General features: G+C 44.5%; 3 protein-coding genes and 1 pseudogene across 3 annotated transcripts; all 4 read right to left on the reverse strand.

Annotated features, from left to right (window-relative positions):
• Nucleotides 1-478: 478 nt before the first annotated feature.
• Nucleotides 479-1,825, reverse strand: LOC128426626 (dual specificity phosphatase 29). The gene is made up of 4 exons (XM_053413626.1): nt 1,709-1,825; nt 1,353-1,541; nt 1,046-1,269; nt 479-690 (listed from the first exon to the last, which is right to left on the reverse strand). Exons 2-4 carry the CDS (start codon nt 1,526-1,528, stop codon nt 479-481), a joined length of 612 nt encoding a protein of 203 aa, XP_053269601.1. The 5' UTR covers nt 1,529-1,541; nt 1,709-1,825.
• Nucleotides 1,826-3,985: 2,160 nt separating this feature from the next.
• LOC128427263 (dual specificity phosphatase 29) lies at nt 3,986-5,436 on the reverse strand. The gene is made up of 3 exons (XM_053414353.1): nt 5,309-5,436; nt 4,870-5,087; nt 3,986-4,188 (listed from the first exon to the last, which is right to left on the reverse strand). The coding sequence occupies exons 1-3, from the start codon at nt 5,434-5,436 to the stop codon at nt 3,986-3,988; spliced, it is 549 nt and encodes a 182-aa protein (XP_053270328.1).
• A 1,602-nt stretch (nt 5,437-7,038) lies between these two features.
• LOC128426853 (dual specificity phosphatase 29) lies at nt 7,039-9,353 on the reverse strand. The gene is made up of 3 exons (XM_053413903.1): nt 9,199-9,353; nt 8,036-8,256; nt 7,039-7,265 (listed from the first exon to the last, which is right to left on the reverse strand). The coding sequence occupies exons 1-3, from the start codon at nt 9,351-9,353 to the stop codon at nt 7,039-7,041; spliced, it is 603 nt and encodes a 200-aa protein (XP_053269878.1).
• Nucleotides 9,354-12,881: 3,528 nt separating this feature from the next.
• LOC128427264 (uncharacterized) lies at nt 12,882-17,110 on the reverse strand (annotated as a pseudogene).
• Between the last annotated feature and the right edge of the window lie 433 nt (nt 17,111-17,543).

Genomic DNA, 17,543 nt, shown 5'->3' on the forward strand with positions numbered 1-17,543 from the left:
GACTTAGCTGCTCTCAGAGCTGATTAACTTTTCAAATTTCACCCTCTGAGAAAACCTCACATGAAAAGTCAAAGCAAAAACAATCATGTAGTTTGTTAAAGCCCATGTGAAGTAAAAGAAAATAAATGTGACGGCAACAGTTGACAGTTAATATGAAGAAAAACACTTAATGAGAAAATGTTCATATAGTCCTGAATCGTCTGATTTGACGTCTGCTGATATTTACTCGACACAACTTGAACTTAATCTCTGGAAGGATTTAAATCTTTTTTAGTTTATAAACTCGAGACTGGAGTAGAGCTCATCTTTAAGTACTTGTTAAGTAATTTACATCCGTCTAACTACTTAAGCTCTGAGTAGTCTTGAGCCCTGACTGGGACTTGTGTCAAATAATCCATCACCTAACTTGTTCTTGTTCTGAATAATTGAAGATGTCTCTTGAACTTCACTTCATTTGCTTTTGACCCAAGTTTTGAGATCATCTCTGCTCCAGGGCGTCTCTTTGCTCCAGGAGGTGCGTGTCCAGCTCCCTCAGCTGCTTCAGGAAGCCCCAGTTGGGGATGATCCTCCTGCGTCTCTTCACGTGCTCCACGGCGTCCACCACCGTCATGCCCTCGCAGATCATGAGGAACGCCAGGAAGAGGGTGGCGGAGCGACTCCTTCCCATCACGCAGTGCACCAGCAGCTTATCTGTGGACAAGTCACACGATGAGGGAGCTGCCACGTGCAGTCGCTACAAGTTAAAGGTCATGTCAGTCAAATTACAAAGAAACTTTTTTTTCACATTCTTGCTAGTAGCATCCAGCCATGAAGGGAAGTTCAAGTATGATTGTATGTATAAGCCTAAATCAAATATTCATTCCCCAAAGAAACTCAAGATAATACACAGGCCTCACTGGTTTTTCTTTGGCTCCAGCCCCTCACACCCCTCAATGGGATAAGTGGTGTAGGTAATGGATGGATGGATCAGCGCAGCCTAGACCAGATCTACTAAGGCTACACACCACAAAGTCAAATCTATGACTTTCCCTCCCTGTCGTCTTACTCTGAGGATTCTTCAGCGTTTCCTCTATGAACCGAGCCGCAGAGAAGAAATACTGGCTGAGGTCGAAGGTCACGACGTCCTCTGCCACCACGCCATAGTACACCACGTCCATGTCCCTGTAGTATCCAGCGCCGGTGTCCACGTTGTTCCACGTCCCCTCCGCTGCGTTCAACACGTGCGTGATGCCCAGCCCTCTCAGGTTGGACTTGTCCTTTGCCGTCTGCCTGCGAGAAGCCGGCGTGGAACATTATTTTGAATCCTCCATATTGTTTTATTCACGTCAGTAATTTCCCAGCTTGTTACTCACTCGTCTCCGATGTACACGTTGGGCCAGACCTCGTTGACATGGGTGTACGCCACACTCCCACGGTTGAGGATCTTCTCCAGCTCGTAGCCCCCAGGTGTGACGTACACATCCGCTGCACCGGATCCCGCCTTTGTTCCGTTTATCCCGGTGCCAGTCTTTGACTTGTGAGAAGCCATTTCTTCACCGCGGCTGCTTTTCACACACGATTTATTAGCTTGAGGGGGAAACAGAAACACAACACTTTCTTTTTCTTCCCCCCCCCCCTCTCCACTTCTCTACCTCTGCAATCACGACCAGAGAAAAAAACACTTTTGGGTTATTGCTTTTTTTCCACATCCATATTCAGCACCACTCACCGAGAGATTGAAGTCTGTTTTCCTTCTCGAGAATGTTGTTTTCATCATCCTGGCAGCTCGTGGGGAAGCGGTCCTTAAAGGCAGAACATGGTACGGTTTAATTCTGGCAGGCTCAAGTCGGGGCAGCGATTGTATAACCGCTCTGTGACGGGCATCAAATGCGGAGGATATTTTTAGGGCTGTGATGTGGCAGGCCCCTGACCTTAGCTGCCACGTTCCCCAGCCTGTGGGGAAAACTTCCACCCCAGCCAGTCCCTGCCATCCACGTCTAAACACACAACTTTAATCTCCGCTGCTGGCAGGGAGCCGCGCTTATCCAAACTTTGCATTTGCCAAAGGATACCCACATTCACTGGAGTGAACAGGGCACTGGGAGCTTTTGCTCAGCCGTATGAGCAACTCCCGGAAATTGTGTCAGCCTCTCTTAGCCTTTCTGCATATCTGTCGACTACAGGGAGAGAAGCGTGTAAGCGCTGCCTCGCAACACCCGTTCAGGATGTTCTGCATCTCCTGGAGCCTCTCGGGGCCAAACCAGAAGTGAAACGTGTCAGACTGTCAGACAGATGAGCTTTTTCACAGGATGGCAAACGTCTTTGATTCCCGGTGATATGATATGCACGGTCCATTCAGTGATCTAAATGCAAGCTCCCAAAGTGAGAGTGTGATGATGGCTGTATTGCAGAGTGGCTGGATGAAGCTGCTAACATGTCAGAGCGAGTTTTCACACCATCAGCCCCCTTTATTTTTCCCTCACATCTTCATGCTCCGCCATCATCCAGTCTGACAGTGAAATCATTAAACCTGTGATATCCAATTCCTTTTATTTTGACAGCATCTCTCTCACTCTCTGTCTCCCACTGTGCTCTGGAGAGCATCTCTTATTAAGATGGCTTCAGCGTTTCATCTGGTTTCAAAGTCTGACCTGAATCTGTACACACGCTCAGAACCATGCTGGCACATTTTTGTCGTCTTGTATCAAGCCTCTTTAGACATCACAGTTTTAACTGTACCACGCTGGATGGCGGCAGGTTAAGACACAGTGTTTTTGAGAAATGTGAATAAATAAGTGGAGCATTGTTTATTTATAGGCAAACACTGTCTATGTGATGTTGGAGTGCAGCGGGGGGGGGGGGGGGGGGGGGGTGGTAGTTTTGCTACATTTGTTTTAATGGTTTCTGTAATATTGATTGTGCTGCTTGTTAGAATTTGAAGCAGATTTCTCTTTATGCTATTTCTGTCATTGGAGACGAATCCGAGTCGAGACGTGAGTCATTAAAAACAAGTGCAACGATAGTTCAAGACTCTTTTTCAAGTCTCAACTCATTTCATACTCGTCTAAGTCGAGATAAAAGTCATTCCAGACAAGATGGAGTCAGATCTGAGGTCTGTCACAGCAAGTTCTTCAGTTCAAGTCAAAGTGAAGTCTTAGATAAATCCATCGTGTCAAGTCTCAAGTCTCAAGTCAGGTCTCAGGACATTGGGGGGTCAGAATCGAGTTCCAAATGCTAAATGGTCTGTTTTGATATGGAGCTTTTCCAGTTTGAATACAAGTCATCGGTACCGGTGTCAGGGTCAATGAGCCACGGCCACCAGGTCAACATGATGTGTTTGAATCCGGTTTTTTAACATGTTCCTCATCACAGCTGTTTTTAAATTGTATTTAAACGTATCTCGATCAGGGCCGGGTCTAGGCAGGGGCAAGAGGGGGCCTGGCCCCCTCAAATAAATGTTGTGCCCCCTCAAACTAAATAGGGTTAGGGTTAGGGTTAGGCACAATGCCCCCTCAAGATTTGTGGCTGCCCCCTCATACATGCCTGTCTAGACCCGGCCCTGATCTCGATCATTATTGTATTGCTGCTGTGTGAAAGTTTCTCTTTTTACTGTTTCAGGATTTAAAAAAAAGAAACTAGCAGAAACACCTGAGGGAGTCAAGTGCTCTTTGTGTGAGTCTGACTTGAGTCCAAGTTTTAAATCTACAAATCTATTTCCTTGAGTTTTGTAATCCATGGCTAATATAAAGTTTCATTTTCTGAGAGTAAAAGTAAAAGTCTGATCTTAATGCCTGAAAACGCGTTCACACAAATTTACATTTTGAGGTGAATATCTTTTCTTCACGTTTATCTCACATGATGTAAATTTGTGATATAATCAATTACACAACTTGAGCAAGTTTGCAACTGATTTCAAATTGAAACATCCACATCTGGTCGGATCCTTTAACATTCAAAACATCCACATATGAGAACAGTCTCTCTCCCATGACTCTTATCCTCAGCATCACGTTGTTCTCCTCTGCAGAGCCAAGGATGAGTCCAGGCGCTGGAGCTGCTGCAGAAACCCGAGGTTGGGCAGAATGTTCCTGTGCCGGCGAACAACCTGAACGGCCTCGACCAGGGTGAGTCCCTCTCTGATCAGGAGGAAGGCCAACACCAGAGTGGCCGAGCGGCTGATTCCTCGAGCACAGTGGACGAGCACCTTACCTGCACAGACAAGAGCCACGACAAATATCTTATCTAATATCTCATCGTAAAAATAATAGCTTATCTTATAATATCTATGGTATCTGTATCAGTTGCTCATGTAGCTGTACTGACTTAATCGATTTCCACCAATCTTATTGAAAAGATGTTTTTTATTGTATTTAACCTTTTTTGTTTTTAACAAGGTCTGAGCTGCTACTTGACCTGTGAGTGTAAAGTATTGATGGATTTTCTGAGTCATCATTTCTCAGATTTATTTCAGATTACAATCACATTTGGTGGCTTGATGATGGATGTTGTTATATCATATTACAGCATGTTGGGCTCTGATATCCATTATGTGTTGTTACCTCTGCCAAGGAGGTTTTCACCCCCCAAATCCGTTATTATTAGTTTGATTACACAAATAAACAAATTAATGGATTACCATTAAACTTGGTGGAAGGATGTGGGTCAGGGAAAAACCTGAAAGCTGATCCGGATCAGAGGGCAAATCCAGGATTTTTCTGGGGCGTTTTTTTTGTGGTCGTTTTCATCAATTTCCCAGGAAATAATTTAGGAAACTGATATGTATGAGTGTGTGAAATTTGGTGCAGCCTGGTTGAACATAAGGGACTGTTTGGTTCTCTCTCCTTTGTGCTAGTGTTTCCACTGCTCTCCACGGCTCGCCTGGACTCCTACCTCCCTGACTCAGAGCGTCGTGAATGAAATCAGACGTCTCCGTGAAGAACGGGTACAAGTCGAAATCTTTACAGTCTGCTGCTTCCACTCCGTGATACAGTATGCCGGTGCCTTTGTAGAAACCCGGCCCCGTGTCAATGTGCTGGGGGCCGTGTGCAGCGTTCACCACGTGTGTTATTCCCACATCCACCAACAGGCTCTTATCCTGAGCCGTGGCCCTGTGAAACAACACAGAGCAGATCCAGGAAACAGGGACGTCTTGCCTGAGAGCAGCTCTGAGAGCATATGCCTGTGAACGCATCAGCCGTGACTCAAATGTACAGATTTGTATATTTGTCCCATGCAGTTGGCCAAGGAGAGGCCCTGTTAGCAGCGACACTCTCACAATCGGATCACCATATTGCAAAGCAGGGGCCCCTGAAGTGAGAATGTCACTCACGCGTCTCCGATGTAGAGGTCGGGCCAAACCTCGTTGACGGCTCCGGTGGGGCGTCTGTTCGTCAGCAGAAGCTCGAGCAGATCGCAGGTGGGTGGTGTCTGGTACCCGGGCTCCTCCTCTGCGCTCATGGCCTTCACTCTGGGTGTGCGTCACAACACAATCATCGCAAATTAGCCTCGGCTCCACATTTTCATCTCGACACTTTCTGTAACTTTCCCAAATACTCAATGTTCTTGGACGGGAACACTCGGGGGGGGGGGGAGAAGTTGACGCGGCCGTCCTGCTCCTGCTGGTGTTCCTTCTCCGTTTGGCATTTGGAAAGGAATCCATGAGTAAACACGAGGGCCCCCCACCCCCGCCCCCCCCCCACCGTCGCAGCTCGCCCCTGTTTTCCATGTGAACTGGATATCAGTGTTGCTTGGTGGCTGAGCCCCGCTGGAATGAGACAGCTGCCGATGCCAGAGTCTGGGCCGGAGCAATGTGGACTATTTATTCCCTCAGATGACTGTGACAGAAGCCGGGCAGCTTGTGTTGTGACAACTTTAACTGTGGAACCACATCCGTGCGCACACAGTTGTAGCGGCGCGAGCGATTCAAAAACACGGGGGGGGGGGGCAGGTTGTGTCGGGCCTCCACACTATGAGTCAGTTCAGACCACGACCACTTCTAGTGAACACAGGGAATTTAAAGGTTATTTTATCTGTTCAGTTCAAACATCTGAAGAAACTGAACCTACAATTAAGAAACCCACTCAGTGTAGCGTGACCAGTGAGGAGAGAGTTCATTTACACTGGATTAAACTGGTGGAGGTTGTTTAATCTATTTCAACCATTAAACTATTTCAACTCAAGGTCCCTTGTTTGGAATTATCGATTCTAATGACTTCTGTTTATTTCTGTGTAGTTTAGCAGTCCCCTGCAGAGTTTTCTCATAAATCCACAAACATTTACATTCTGTATTTCTGTGTATAATTCACAAATGTGTTAATGTGCGCCCGCAGTCTGCTTCCTTCCTTTGTTGGCGTATTACGACACCTCTTTGCTCCGCGCTGCCACCAACAGTGTCGGGGGAGTGGTGTGAAACCAGTGGGTCCCATGTGCTCGCACCAGCCTGTGCGTCCTCGTGCACTCGCTCGGTGCCAACGCGGGGATCTCCGTCACTGTCACCGATCCAATGCATTGAAGACGCGTACGCAGCAGCTGCTAATGCGTTATGATTCACAGCTATCACCATGCAGTGCGATTTAATGCAATGAGATTCAACACAAAGACTGTTATAAAGATGGATGACAGCTTCCCAGAAGTGAAGCCAAAACATTTTGATCCCCAACCACCTGGTGGATGGCTGCAGTAGGGGCCCCAAGCCCCACCTCCTCCATGTGAGTGGATGGGACAAGCGACACATTAAGAAGTACCCATTAAATAGATTTTCTCTTAGAGATGGTTTCTGTCAGTCCAGATCGTTCTTATCACACTGATGTATGTTCACGTGTGGATTCTTCTGGTTTGTTTTATTTATTTATTTAACATCATGAGACTGCAATTGGCTGAGCATGTGTGACAGGTTCGACTCCGCCCCAGAATTGTAGACTTGGTTCCAAATGACATCCCAAATGTCTTTGTGACAGTAAAAAGATGAAGTCAGAGGTTTATCTTGATGTATAGAGTATTTAAAAACTTCAAACTGACAGGAGGCAACACGTTGATCCACTATCAAGCTCTGATTCGACCTCAAGTTCGCCTGTTTCCGTTCCCGCCCCTCGAGGACCCCTGGTAGTGCAGTTGTTTGTCCAGCTCCCTCAGCTGCTCCAGGAAGCCGGCGTTGGGCGAGATGTTCCTGTTGACGCTGACGGCTTTGATGGCGTCCACCAGCGTCATGTTCCCGTGGATCACCAGATACGCCAGGACCAAGGTGGACGAGCGGCTGAGGCCCATCGCGCAGTGGACAAACACTTTACCTACAAATCAGAGGAAACGACAAAAAAAAGCCTGACGTCACTTCCTGCAGATGCCCCCTCCACCCCCTCCCCTCCACCTTGTGTGTATAACCACGCAACGACTGGATTATTGTGGCGTACTTTATTCTAACAGTCTAATTTGTCACCCCTCCGTGGATTAATGAAAACGTGCACAACGCAGAGAGCGGTTACTCCTAACTCCCGACTAAAAGTTTTCCGACAATGTTGCAAACCAATGTTTCTACACATGGTAATCCCCGGTTCCTTATCGGGGGGCCAGAGGATTAGGGCGCAGAGGAGCGCGTAATTGAACTGTCTCGGCGTCTGTGTATTTCTTCCGGGGATTACTGTAGGCCCCGCCGCACACTGGAGCCCCCGATCAGCCAGCATGTGAAGGAGGAGGCCACATCTTATTACTGTCATGTCAGATACCGACTTCACTTTGCATAACAGGCCGGGCAGACACAGGCCACAAACATAATTGTGTAATTTCCATGTCCAATAAAAGTGTTGCTTACAAATTACCGGGGCAATCCATTTAAAACCAATTTTCCTGGCCAAGGTCTGGGCTTATGAGGAGATTACCGTGGGGGGAAGATATTAGCTTGATATTATGTTTAGTGTTTGATTTGCATTTTAATGACTAATACAACTGGGGGCTGCTGTAATGGGAATTGACTGACAAATGTTTCTGTGCCTCGCAAAAAAAAAAAAATGTCTCCCTCGAGTAAACGATGAGAAACACCTCGAGCGCGGTGAGAGCTCCTCACCTGTGGGCGAGCTCAGAGCGTTCTTGATGAAATTGGCGGCCGAGTAAAAGAAGGGGCTCAAGTTAAAGGACGCCATGTCAAAAGCTTCCACTCCACGATAAGTGATGCTGGTGTGTCGGTAGAAGCTCGGCCCCGTGTTCACGTTGAACTTCCCGTCGGCAGCGTTGAGCACGTGGGTGATGTGGTGAGCCTGGAGGGTCCTCTTGTCTTTGGCTGCGTACCTGCACAGAAATATCATCCATCAGTGCAGTGAGTGAGTTATATCCACGAGCACAGTTCATGTTAAACATATATGGGACCATTATGATTCTGATTGACTAAACATTTACTGATGTTTTATAAATAATTAATAATCGTCGTCCAAGCCTAAATTATCTCATCTCATTATTATATACCAACCCACTGTCCATCCCTTTACTGGCTATACTAGCCCTATGCACAGACTTTACCACTACATATATATTCTTTATTATATATTTTTTGCTGTTTTTATATATATATATATTTTTTTTTATTGTACTATCCACTCCAGCAGCCCAAGAACACTTTCCTACTGGACACTGACACAATCACATCATTGCATTCCATTCCTGTATCTGTAAATATGTTCTCCATATGTGATTTATGTATGTATGTCAGTGATGTGTTTAAGTGTATAAGCTACTGGATGATAACAATTTCCCACGGCATTAATAAAATATCCATCTCTCTATCTATCTATCTATTAGAAGACTTTTTGACTTAATTGGGATTCACATTCAAAACCTTTTGGTTTGTGCAACAGAACGTCATTGGTTTAGTCTTTTGAAGCAGATTGTAAAGGCTCAGTTTGCTAAGAACAACAATTAAAAAGGAATAATCCATTAATTGGGTCGATTTCTACCACAAAAATAGTTCATTTGTTTAAAAACCTATAAAGGTACTGATGGAAGAATTGGCTTTCTAAATGTCTTCTGCCAAGGTCGAGATTTTTTTACCTGTGTTAGTTAGTTAGTTAGTTAATTAGTTAATTGGTTATTGGATGTAAAAATATGAACACCTATATTCATTGTGTTGAGATCTATGAGTTTACCCGTGATTAATAATCTCGTTCTAATGAGGTGAAAACATGTATTTTAGACTTATTGTTAAATGTCACTGTTCCTGTTTCCCTTCTGACTCACATGTCTCCGATATAGATCCTGGGCTGAACCTCATCCAGATGGTTGCAGCTCCCTTTCTTTGTCCACATCAGCCTCTGGAGCTCTGAAGCCGGGGGGGTCTCGTATCTGCCTCCCGCCCCCTCAGGGCTCACCGGGCAGCCGAGGCCTCTGGGCATGTCTGGATACTCCACCTCTTCTTTTACAACCTGTCCCACAGAAGCACCACACGTCCATATTCTCACACAACTAAATTGGTCTTATTAAATTTAGACCGCACACCGAGTGGTAGAGGTCATCAGAGGGGTCAGAACGGTTGTGGGTTATCTCTACTTTGTTGGTTTATTGTTTAAGACAGCCAACTGCTGACTTCTAATGGGGTTTATTGAAGTGAGCACATCATCATACAGTAATCAATGCAATGAATACAATGTGGGACTAGAGTGAGGATTGACAAATAGAGCACAGGGGTCTAAAGGTGAACGACCATTGAATGTAAAGGGTGAAGGGCCATAAGAACACATCATAGTGGGATGACACTCATTATTTTATCTCCTCTTCAGTAGCACTTGGTCGATTTATTTATCTCCACATTCATGAAATTGGCATTCGAGGCTTATAAACATCGGATTTTTCATTTCCTGCAGGCAAGTCTAACCTGTGCATTTACAATTTACACACTGGGCTTTGGAGAGATTTATTCTATGCATACTGTATACATTAGCATCCATTTAGGCAGCTGTGTGATTCTGCTCCAGGCTGCGCACGTACAAGTGTTGTGCGCGCATTCTTAAAGCAAAGACACCGATGGCGGTTCATCTTCTTAGTTGCATTCTGCTGGTGTGTGTAGACGCGGCGTGGCACTCAGGGTTTGGCAACTTATTGTTGTGTCCACAGGGACAAGTCATTGAGACCAAATCTGTTTCAGTGACCTTTTGTCGAGCTGTGGTGGCATATGGAGGTGCACTCAAACATCGAGTAAGCTTTACCCATCTCTGCCTGTGCACGTGTGTCACTCGGAGCATGTGCAAGAAAAGCCGACTCTGATCCAGCGTATGCTCGGCGCATACCAGTGTGTGAGTCTCCGAGGCAGAGCAGAGTGTGTCTTTGCACAAGTACAACATGTGCCCGGAGAACCTGGAGGCGCTTCTTCCTTCTCATTGATCTATAAGTATAACCCTTCCCTCCCTCCCACAGTCAGGGCAGAGAACTGATTTCCCTGGTGCACATGTTTAAGTGCAGCGCTGCTTTCATAGCCTCCCCCCCCCCTCAGGCTAACCTGTGCCTCCTGCTCTACTTCTGTGTAATTAAAGATGCTATGTATGGGAAAGTGCCCACGGTTAACGTGGAGGGCAAGTAAAAATGGCTTTCTGCCTCCTCGAGGCCTCTTCTTGGTTGTTTTATGAATTACACTTCCCTGTTTAGCCTTTTGGATGCAGTTCGTCTGGATTTGTGAACTAATTAATAAAAGAAGTAAGTGTAATTCCATCGGGCCATGGAGCGTCATCACAGAACATTTGTAAAAGTGCTTAAGAAACATCTTTGTCCTGCAAACACAGGTACAAGGAATCCATACTATGTAGAGTTTATGTACTGTAATAGATATTTTCCAACATGGACGTCTATCTTCAACAAATTGGGATAAGATCACATTGTTAGAGACACTTGCCTTGGCTGGAAACGTTGCTTTTTCATGCTCTCTCTCTGTGGCGCTACATGTAGGTCGAACACAACTGTCTGCGTTCTACTCCGTAATTTACCCTGCAACCTTTTCTGCTATTTTAACATCTGAATCTCGGCCCAAAATAATCCTGGCATCATCTTCTGCATTCCTTAAAGGTTACCCGAGCTGCCAGCGCAGGAGGGAGGAGAGGACAGCGCTTTTTTTAAACTGCCAGAGAATATAACATGAGTGCTGCTCTGCTCCACATGGAGACGTGTTGGAATCAACACCTGGACGCTTTGTTTCTGATCCTTCACTTTATCTCTGGAACATTTCATGATTTGAGCGGAAAAAAAAACGACACCATACACGTTGTATCTCACAAAGAATTACACAAGTTTAGAAACTTGAACATTTCTTTTTATCACATAAACTTCATGGATTTATTTCTTGTATCCCCAATAGAATATCCACAGAATAAAACCACATATTAAAACCACAACACAGGACAATACAAATGATTCATGTCATTCAGTTTTTCAGAGAGTTATTTTCAAAGAGCTAACTGTATAAAACGTGTGTGTGCGTGTGTGTGTGTGTGTGTGTGTGTGTGTGTGTGTGTGTGTGCAATACCTTGTGTTGGATATTGTGAGGTTGAGGGAAATCATATGCAGTAGTTGCTTGAATGTACGTTTGTGTGTCGGACATTCCTCATGTTTCAACACATCATTTCCTAAACTATTGAAATCCTGAACTCTTTCTTTGGAATCTTGTCTGAGTCATCGACAGAGTTTAGTAAGATGTGATCCTTTCTAGAACATTTCCATGAGACATTTGGTCCATTCTGTTGTGAATCAAACTGAGGTGCAGAAGAAAAAGCATCTTACAAGAATGACACATAATTTATATCTTTATCTTTAGAACTCCTTTCTCTGTTCTCACTGTCTTTAGTTAAGACTTTGTTGTTTTCCACTTTACTGCCTTTAATAATCACTACAAAAAAGAAAGAAAGAAAAGGTCTATAGGCACGTTAGCGTGTCTATGAGGAGGTAATGCAGGTCATGACAAACTTGACATGAGAATGGATATTTAATGGAGAGACAACCCTGAGGGTGGCAGCCCCAAAAAAGGCCAGGTTGATACTGTTGATATCACAGACTGTAAATAAAGATGAACGATTCACTTCCTCCCACTGTTCAAATATGAAGCCTAAATATTCAGGATACAGGCGCCAGCATCTTGTGCTTTGGACATAATCTAGAGTCAGATGTCAACATTTTTGAAAATATAATTCTCTAATTCTGTCTCGTCCACCTACACGGAGGAGGCAGGGTTTCTAACCTATACTGCAGACAGCCACCTGGGGGCGATGAAGAACTTTTGGCTTCAGTTTTAGCGAGAGCTGTCATGTCGTCCATCTTTATAAACCGTCTGTTTTTTTTTTACGTAACATCTCAGTCACTGCTCGTGAGGCTCAACACGTCAGATTTGGTGCAACTTCTTTGTTAACACATATTAGTGTCACGCTTCCCCACATGCCAGCCCTCAGCCTACTGTTTTAAATACTGATAGCATCTAGCAATCTAGCAATGCCATATCCATATGCTAATATTTGCAGGTTAATCTGTGAATGTTAGCAAGCCTTTCTCAGAATGTTAGCGTGTTAATGTGCCTACTAGCATGTTGAAGCAGCAACACGTGCAAACATTGTGTCCTGAACATTTAACACGTCAATATGTTAACATCTAACATGCTAATAAAAAAAAATAGCGATGAGATGAAATGTTATGAAGTTAATGTAATCAGCATTCCCATTCTGCCCCATTATGTTAAACAGGCTAACATGCTATCATGCTAACGTCATAACATGATAACGTGTTAAGTGAATCTCAAAGCACAGCTGAGTCTGAGAGAAATTCACTTATTTGTTGAATCTAATTTTACAACAGTCAATTGACGGTTGAGATAATTTCAGTCTTGACTGTTGACTCGCTGCAGAAACCACGCCGCCGTGTGGCCGGTTCGTGTAAACGTCTCCTCCCGATCACAGGATCTGACACGACTTCTCTTTTCTCGTCAGCTGAAGATCCAGGTCCAACAGCAGAGCCAGGAAGTTCCTGTTGGGGTAGATGGCTCTCTTCCGGATCAGTTTCTGCAAAGCCCGTTTGAGCGGGAGCTGGCGGTGGATCATGAGGTACGCTAACACCAGCGTGGAGGAGCGGCTCATTCCCATGATGCAGTGCACCAGAACTTTCCCTGCGTAACGAGACAAGATGAAGGGTGAGGGGCGTGTAAACGGAAGGATTAGGGAGAAGTCTTACCAATATCATACATGGCTGCCCATCTCACACTGAGGCCTTTTCTTTTCTCCCACCACGAGCTAAAAATAGGGCCAACAATTCATCGCCTTTGTTCATTTAAGGTTCCTTCGACAGAAGCGGCCCGACTGTCTCTCTAATCCCAACTCGTCCTCTGCTTGATAGCTTCTCTGGAAGGTGCCTGGGTCGCATTATAAACTCAAATTCTTCAAGGTAACACCCTTATTATCACTGTCGGGCTGAAAATACACTTACACGCCATTACAAGCTGCGATAGGGTGGGGACAGGTGACATTGACATTTGAGTGGATGGCTTTATGGGGTGCAATAAAAGATGGTGGTGTGCAGGAATTTTTAATAAACATTTTTGCAGCGAATGACCAAATCTTTACAGACACTTCAGTTCAACAATCAAAAGATAATGTGCAGGAATATGTTTTTAGAAATCGGGGGGGGGTCTTACCATCAGGTGACTTCAGAGCCTTTTGAATGAAATCGGCTGCGGGCTGGAAGTAAACGTCCAGATCGAAGTGTGTCGAGTCATCTGCTGGAATGCCACAATACACAAAGTCGTTGCCATAAAAGCTGTGGGTCCCTATGCTGCCTCGCTTGGAGTGAGCAGCGTTTAACACATGAGTTATACCTAACTTCTGCAAGGCAGTCTTGTTTTGGGCTACTGCCCTAGCAAGACAAAGAGACAGAGAGAGGTTCAAGACTTTGTGTGAAGGCCAGGACATCACAGCACAACGTTTCAATGTCACAGCCGGAGAATATCTGGCTGCTTGCTATACTGCACGTCAAGGGTAATGGCCTTGGGAAACTATTTAAGCTAATAAAGTTTGACTCAAATTTCAAAACAAAACGCATACTTACACGTTGCCGATGTAAATGTTGGGCCAGACCTCGTCGATTTGACCGAGACGTAGTTTACACGAGTCCAGCAGCTTCTGCAAATCCTTCACAGTTAGATATTCCGTCCTCTTGCCTTTCTCTGCTGACATTCTGAGCCCAAATCCCCCCCGTTGGATAGAATCCTGGTCCAAATGTTTGTTGTATTGAAGCCGTTCCCCCCCGTCTACTCCGGCTCAGGGTGATGTGTACGAGCAGGTGTTTATCTGCTGTCACTGGACGGTTCCCTAATTTAGTGCCTAACCTAGCGTGTAGTGTTTTACATGCGGAGGGCCGAACAACACAGGCAGTGCAGCCCCGGACTCTGCTCTTCACACCGCTGTGGGACTATGATTCAATAAGCCTCAAACAGAGATGAATCATTCCATAAAGCAGTGATAATTGGATGTAATTGTGGACAGAATGTTCAAGTGCACTGCTCACACTGGAGTGTACTGCGAGTGCACCGCATGCAGTATTTACAGAAGGAGAAATACCTCGTGCAACTACTTCACCGCTCTGACATTAATATCTTGTGAAAGCAAATTGAATGAAAAAGGGGGAGAGAAAGAATTAAGCTTTGCCGCCGGCTGCACACGACATGAAACAGCACTCCCACTGCTGCAAATGCCTCTTTTAACCCTCCCATTATGTGGCAGGTCAATTTCACCCGTCTCAGCTTTTAAACGGAAGAAAAACATAATTAACCTCTCTGTCAAGCCATGAAATATAACGACTTCTCTTCATTCAGGGTCACACATGTGTATGTAAAAAATGTGGGGGCGTAATAATGTAATGTAAAATGTCAGCACTGTTGTGTACAGAAATCAGTCAATAAAGGTCCCTGGAACATTTTGACCCGGAGACAGTTATTGATTGATTATCTGAAGTGTTGCTTCTGCTTATTGATTTGCAGCAGAGTGTGCATGGAGAACAAAACTCACTTGGGTATGTTCATATTAAAACGATGGATATGATATGATACTTTATGAGTGTCGGGTTCTGTGATCCTGAAGAGGCTTGATGCTGCGGATCAGTTTTCTGTGTCTTTATGTTACATTTCAGAGGCTGTTTCCAGAGCATTTTAAACACATCATTCATCCAAAAGTAACACATAACAATGGGCTCGACAAAACGAATCAGGCAATAGGAATTATATTATTTCTGAAACACGTTATTGAAAAGAGGGAGATGTTTCTGAACTGTGAGTAATCAATGATTTAAACCACAAGCTTTAAAAGACCATGGAAATCTAAAGATAGTCGTGTTTGTGTGTCACTGCAGCTTTTCTGCAGCAAAGCCAATACAGACTGAGAATGTTTTTAAGAAATGTATTAAGAAAAGATCCACAGCCTGCAAGGTTGTTCAAAGTGACAACAATTTGACATTTCAGCTCTGAGAGAATGACACTGAACACAACCCACAACCGGTGTGGGTGGAAGCCGCTCTTCTTTCTATATGCCCAGAGATGAGTCAAATCAGAATCTGCTGCTGGAACCATGTGACTCGTTGGTAAGAAGAGATGATGACAGATTAATAAGGGGGGTGCGTTTGTCGTCCATCATCCACCTGCAACTTGCCTACTGATGTTCCAACTTCTCCCATGAATCCTTCACAACCAGGTCGTGAACACACAAGCACAGCACAAATCATTCACGTTGTTCATGGTTAAATGACAACGAGTTATAACTGTTGAAAATTACATTTATATTCACTTTTAATTTCCTTGACTCTTCCTTGAAAGGAAAGTTTAGTAAACCATACACTGATTGAATCTAAATTGAAGTGTGATAGACACGGATGAAGAAATATCTTCTTTAATCTGATTATGATGTTGAAAGAGGTTGAATACAAGAACTCCTCTCTGAGCCTCAGATGTCCTAGAAAATATTATGAAGAAATTAAGTTACATTTATTATAATGTTTAATATATAGAGCTTCAGGGGAGTCGAGGTGTTTTATAATAAGTGTACAGGGACGTTTTAAATGAAAGGTTACGTTCATGTGCATGAATACACGCACGCACAGAGAAAACACTGTTTTAAAATTCATACACCTCCTGGGGTGTTATTGACCCGCGACGTATCGCATGTAATTTTTCCTCAACATGATTCAAAGGTCATCCTGACTCATATTCAGCCTTATAATTGATTCTGCCTAAGGTTGATTGCATTGATTTATTAATATATGTGTACATCTGATTCCATACCATTCAGTATTTTAAGTACAGCATCTCCCTCCACTGGCAGAGACTGAATCCTTCACGTGCAGTAAAACAGACATCTGAGGCAACTGTGGGTTAGAATAATGATTTGTTTTGATATTTCACTCCCTCATGTGTTGCGTAGTTCTACATCCAAAGCACGGAGCTGTTTGAGGAATCCTGTGTTTGGGAAGATCCACCTGCGCTCTTTGACCTTATGGATGGCCTCTAGCAGGGTGTAATGGTGGTAGATCATTAGGTAGGCCAGGACCAGGGAGGCAGACCTGCTGACTCCAACTGCACAGTGGACAAACACCCGAGCTGGATGAGGAGAAAGAGATCAGAACAAGCCGTGTGACATGAAGGATGCGTCATACACACGGCGAGAGATGAACTTTCAGAAAGGAACATTACAAACATGATGGGGTCATTACCGCCGGTCGTGTTGAGCGCATCCTGAATATAATCAGCAGAGGGAGAGAAATAGCGAGAGAGGTCAAAGGACGGTGAGTCATCCGCAGGCACTCCATAATAATCCACAGAGGATCCGTAGAAGTCACGGCTCCCCTGGCAGTACATCCTCCCGTGAGCTGCGTTCACAACGTGAGTGATTCCCAGCTTCCACAGGCTGTAGCGATCGTTGGCCACTGACCTGCGCAAAGAGGAATCAGGGTTTATATGAACAGAATCATTATTCTGTGAGCTGTGAAGGAGCACAGTGGTTGGCTGGACTTACATGTCACCAATGAACAAGTTAGGCCAAACTTCATCCACAGGATTGCCAAACCTTTTTCCTCCGTACAAAACCTTCACTAAATCTTTCACACAAGGGAAAACCGTGATGTCATCCTGAGGCTTATTCATTATCGACTCAATCTTTTTTTATAATAAACTGCTTCTTGTAAAAAAATGTCTTCTCCCTAGATATGTTTTGCAAACTCTGTTGAGGCTTTACCACGACCACGCTGGCACTGACAAGCACAGGTGCTGCTGTTCTAAAATTAAAACAGTGACCTATATTCTGAATGTTAATCAACCGCGCACATTTCAATCTTTATTAAGTACATTTTGTGTGTCACAGCTATCTGTCATTGTGTGGCCTTCAGAGGGAGAGTGCACTGAATAATTCAAATTCAACTCGAGACGAGGGAATTTAAACAACGGCTACAAACTTGGTGTTAATGACTTCGTTTCGAGTTGAATTTGAACTTCTGGGCTTACGGACAATTGGGTGACACCCTAGGAGCCGTGTGGAGGCATGTTTTGTTTTTGTTTGTTGTTTTTTACTGTTTGAGGA

This window comes from Pleuronectes platessa, chromosome 21 (genome assembly GCF_947347685.1).
Source record: "Pleuronectes platessa chromosome 21, fPlePla1.1, whole genome shotgun sequence".
Classification (NCBI taxonomy): domain Eukaryota; kingdom Metazoa; phylum Chordata; class Actinopteri; order Pleuronectiformes; family Pleuronectidae; genus Pleuronectes; species Pleuronectes platessa.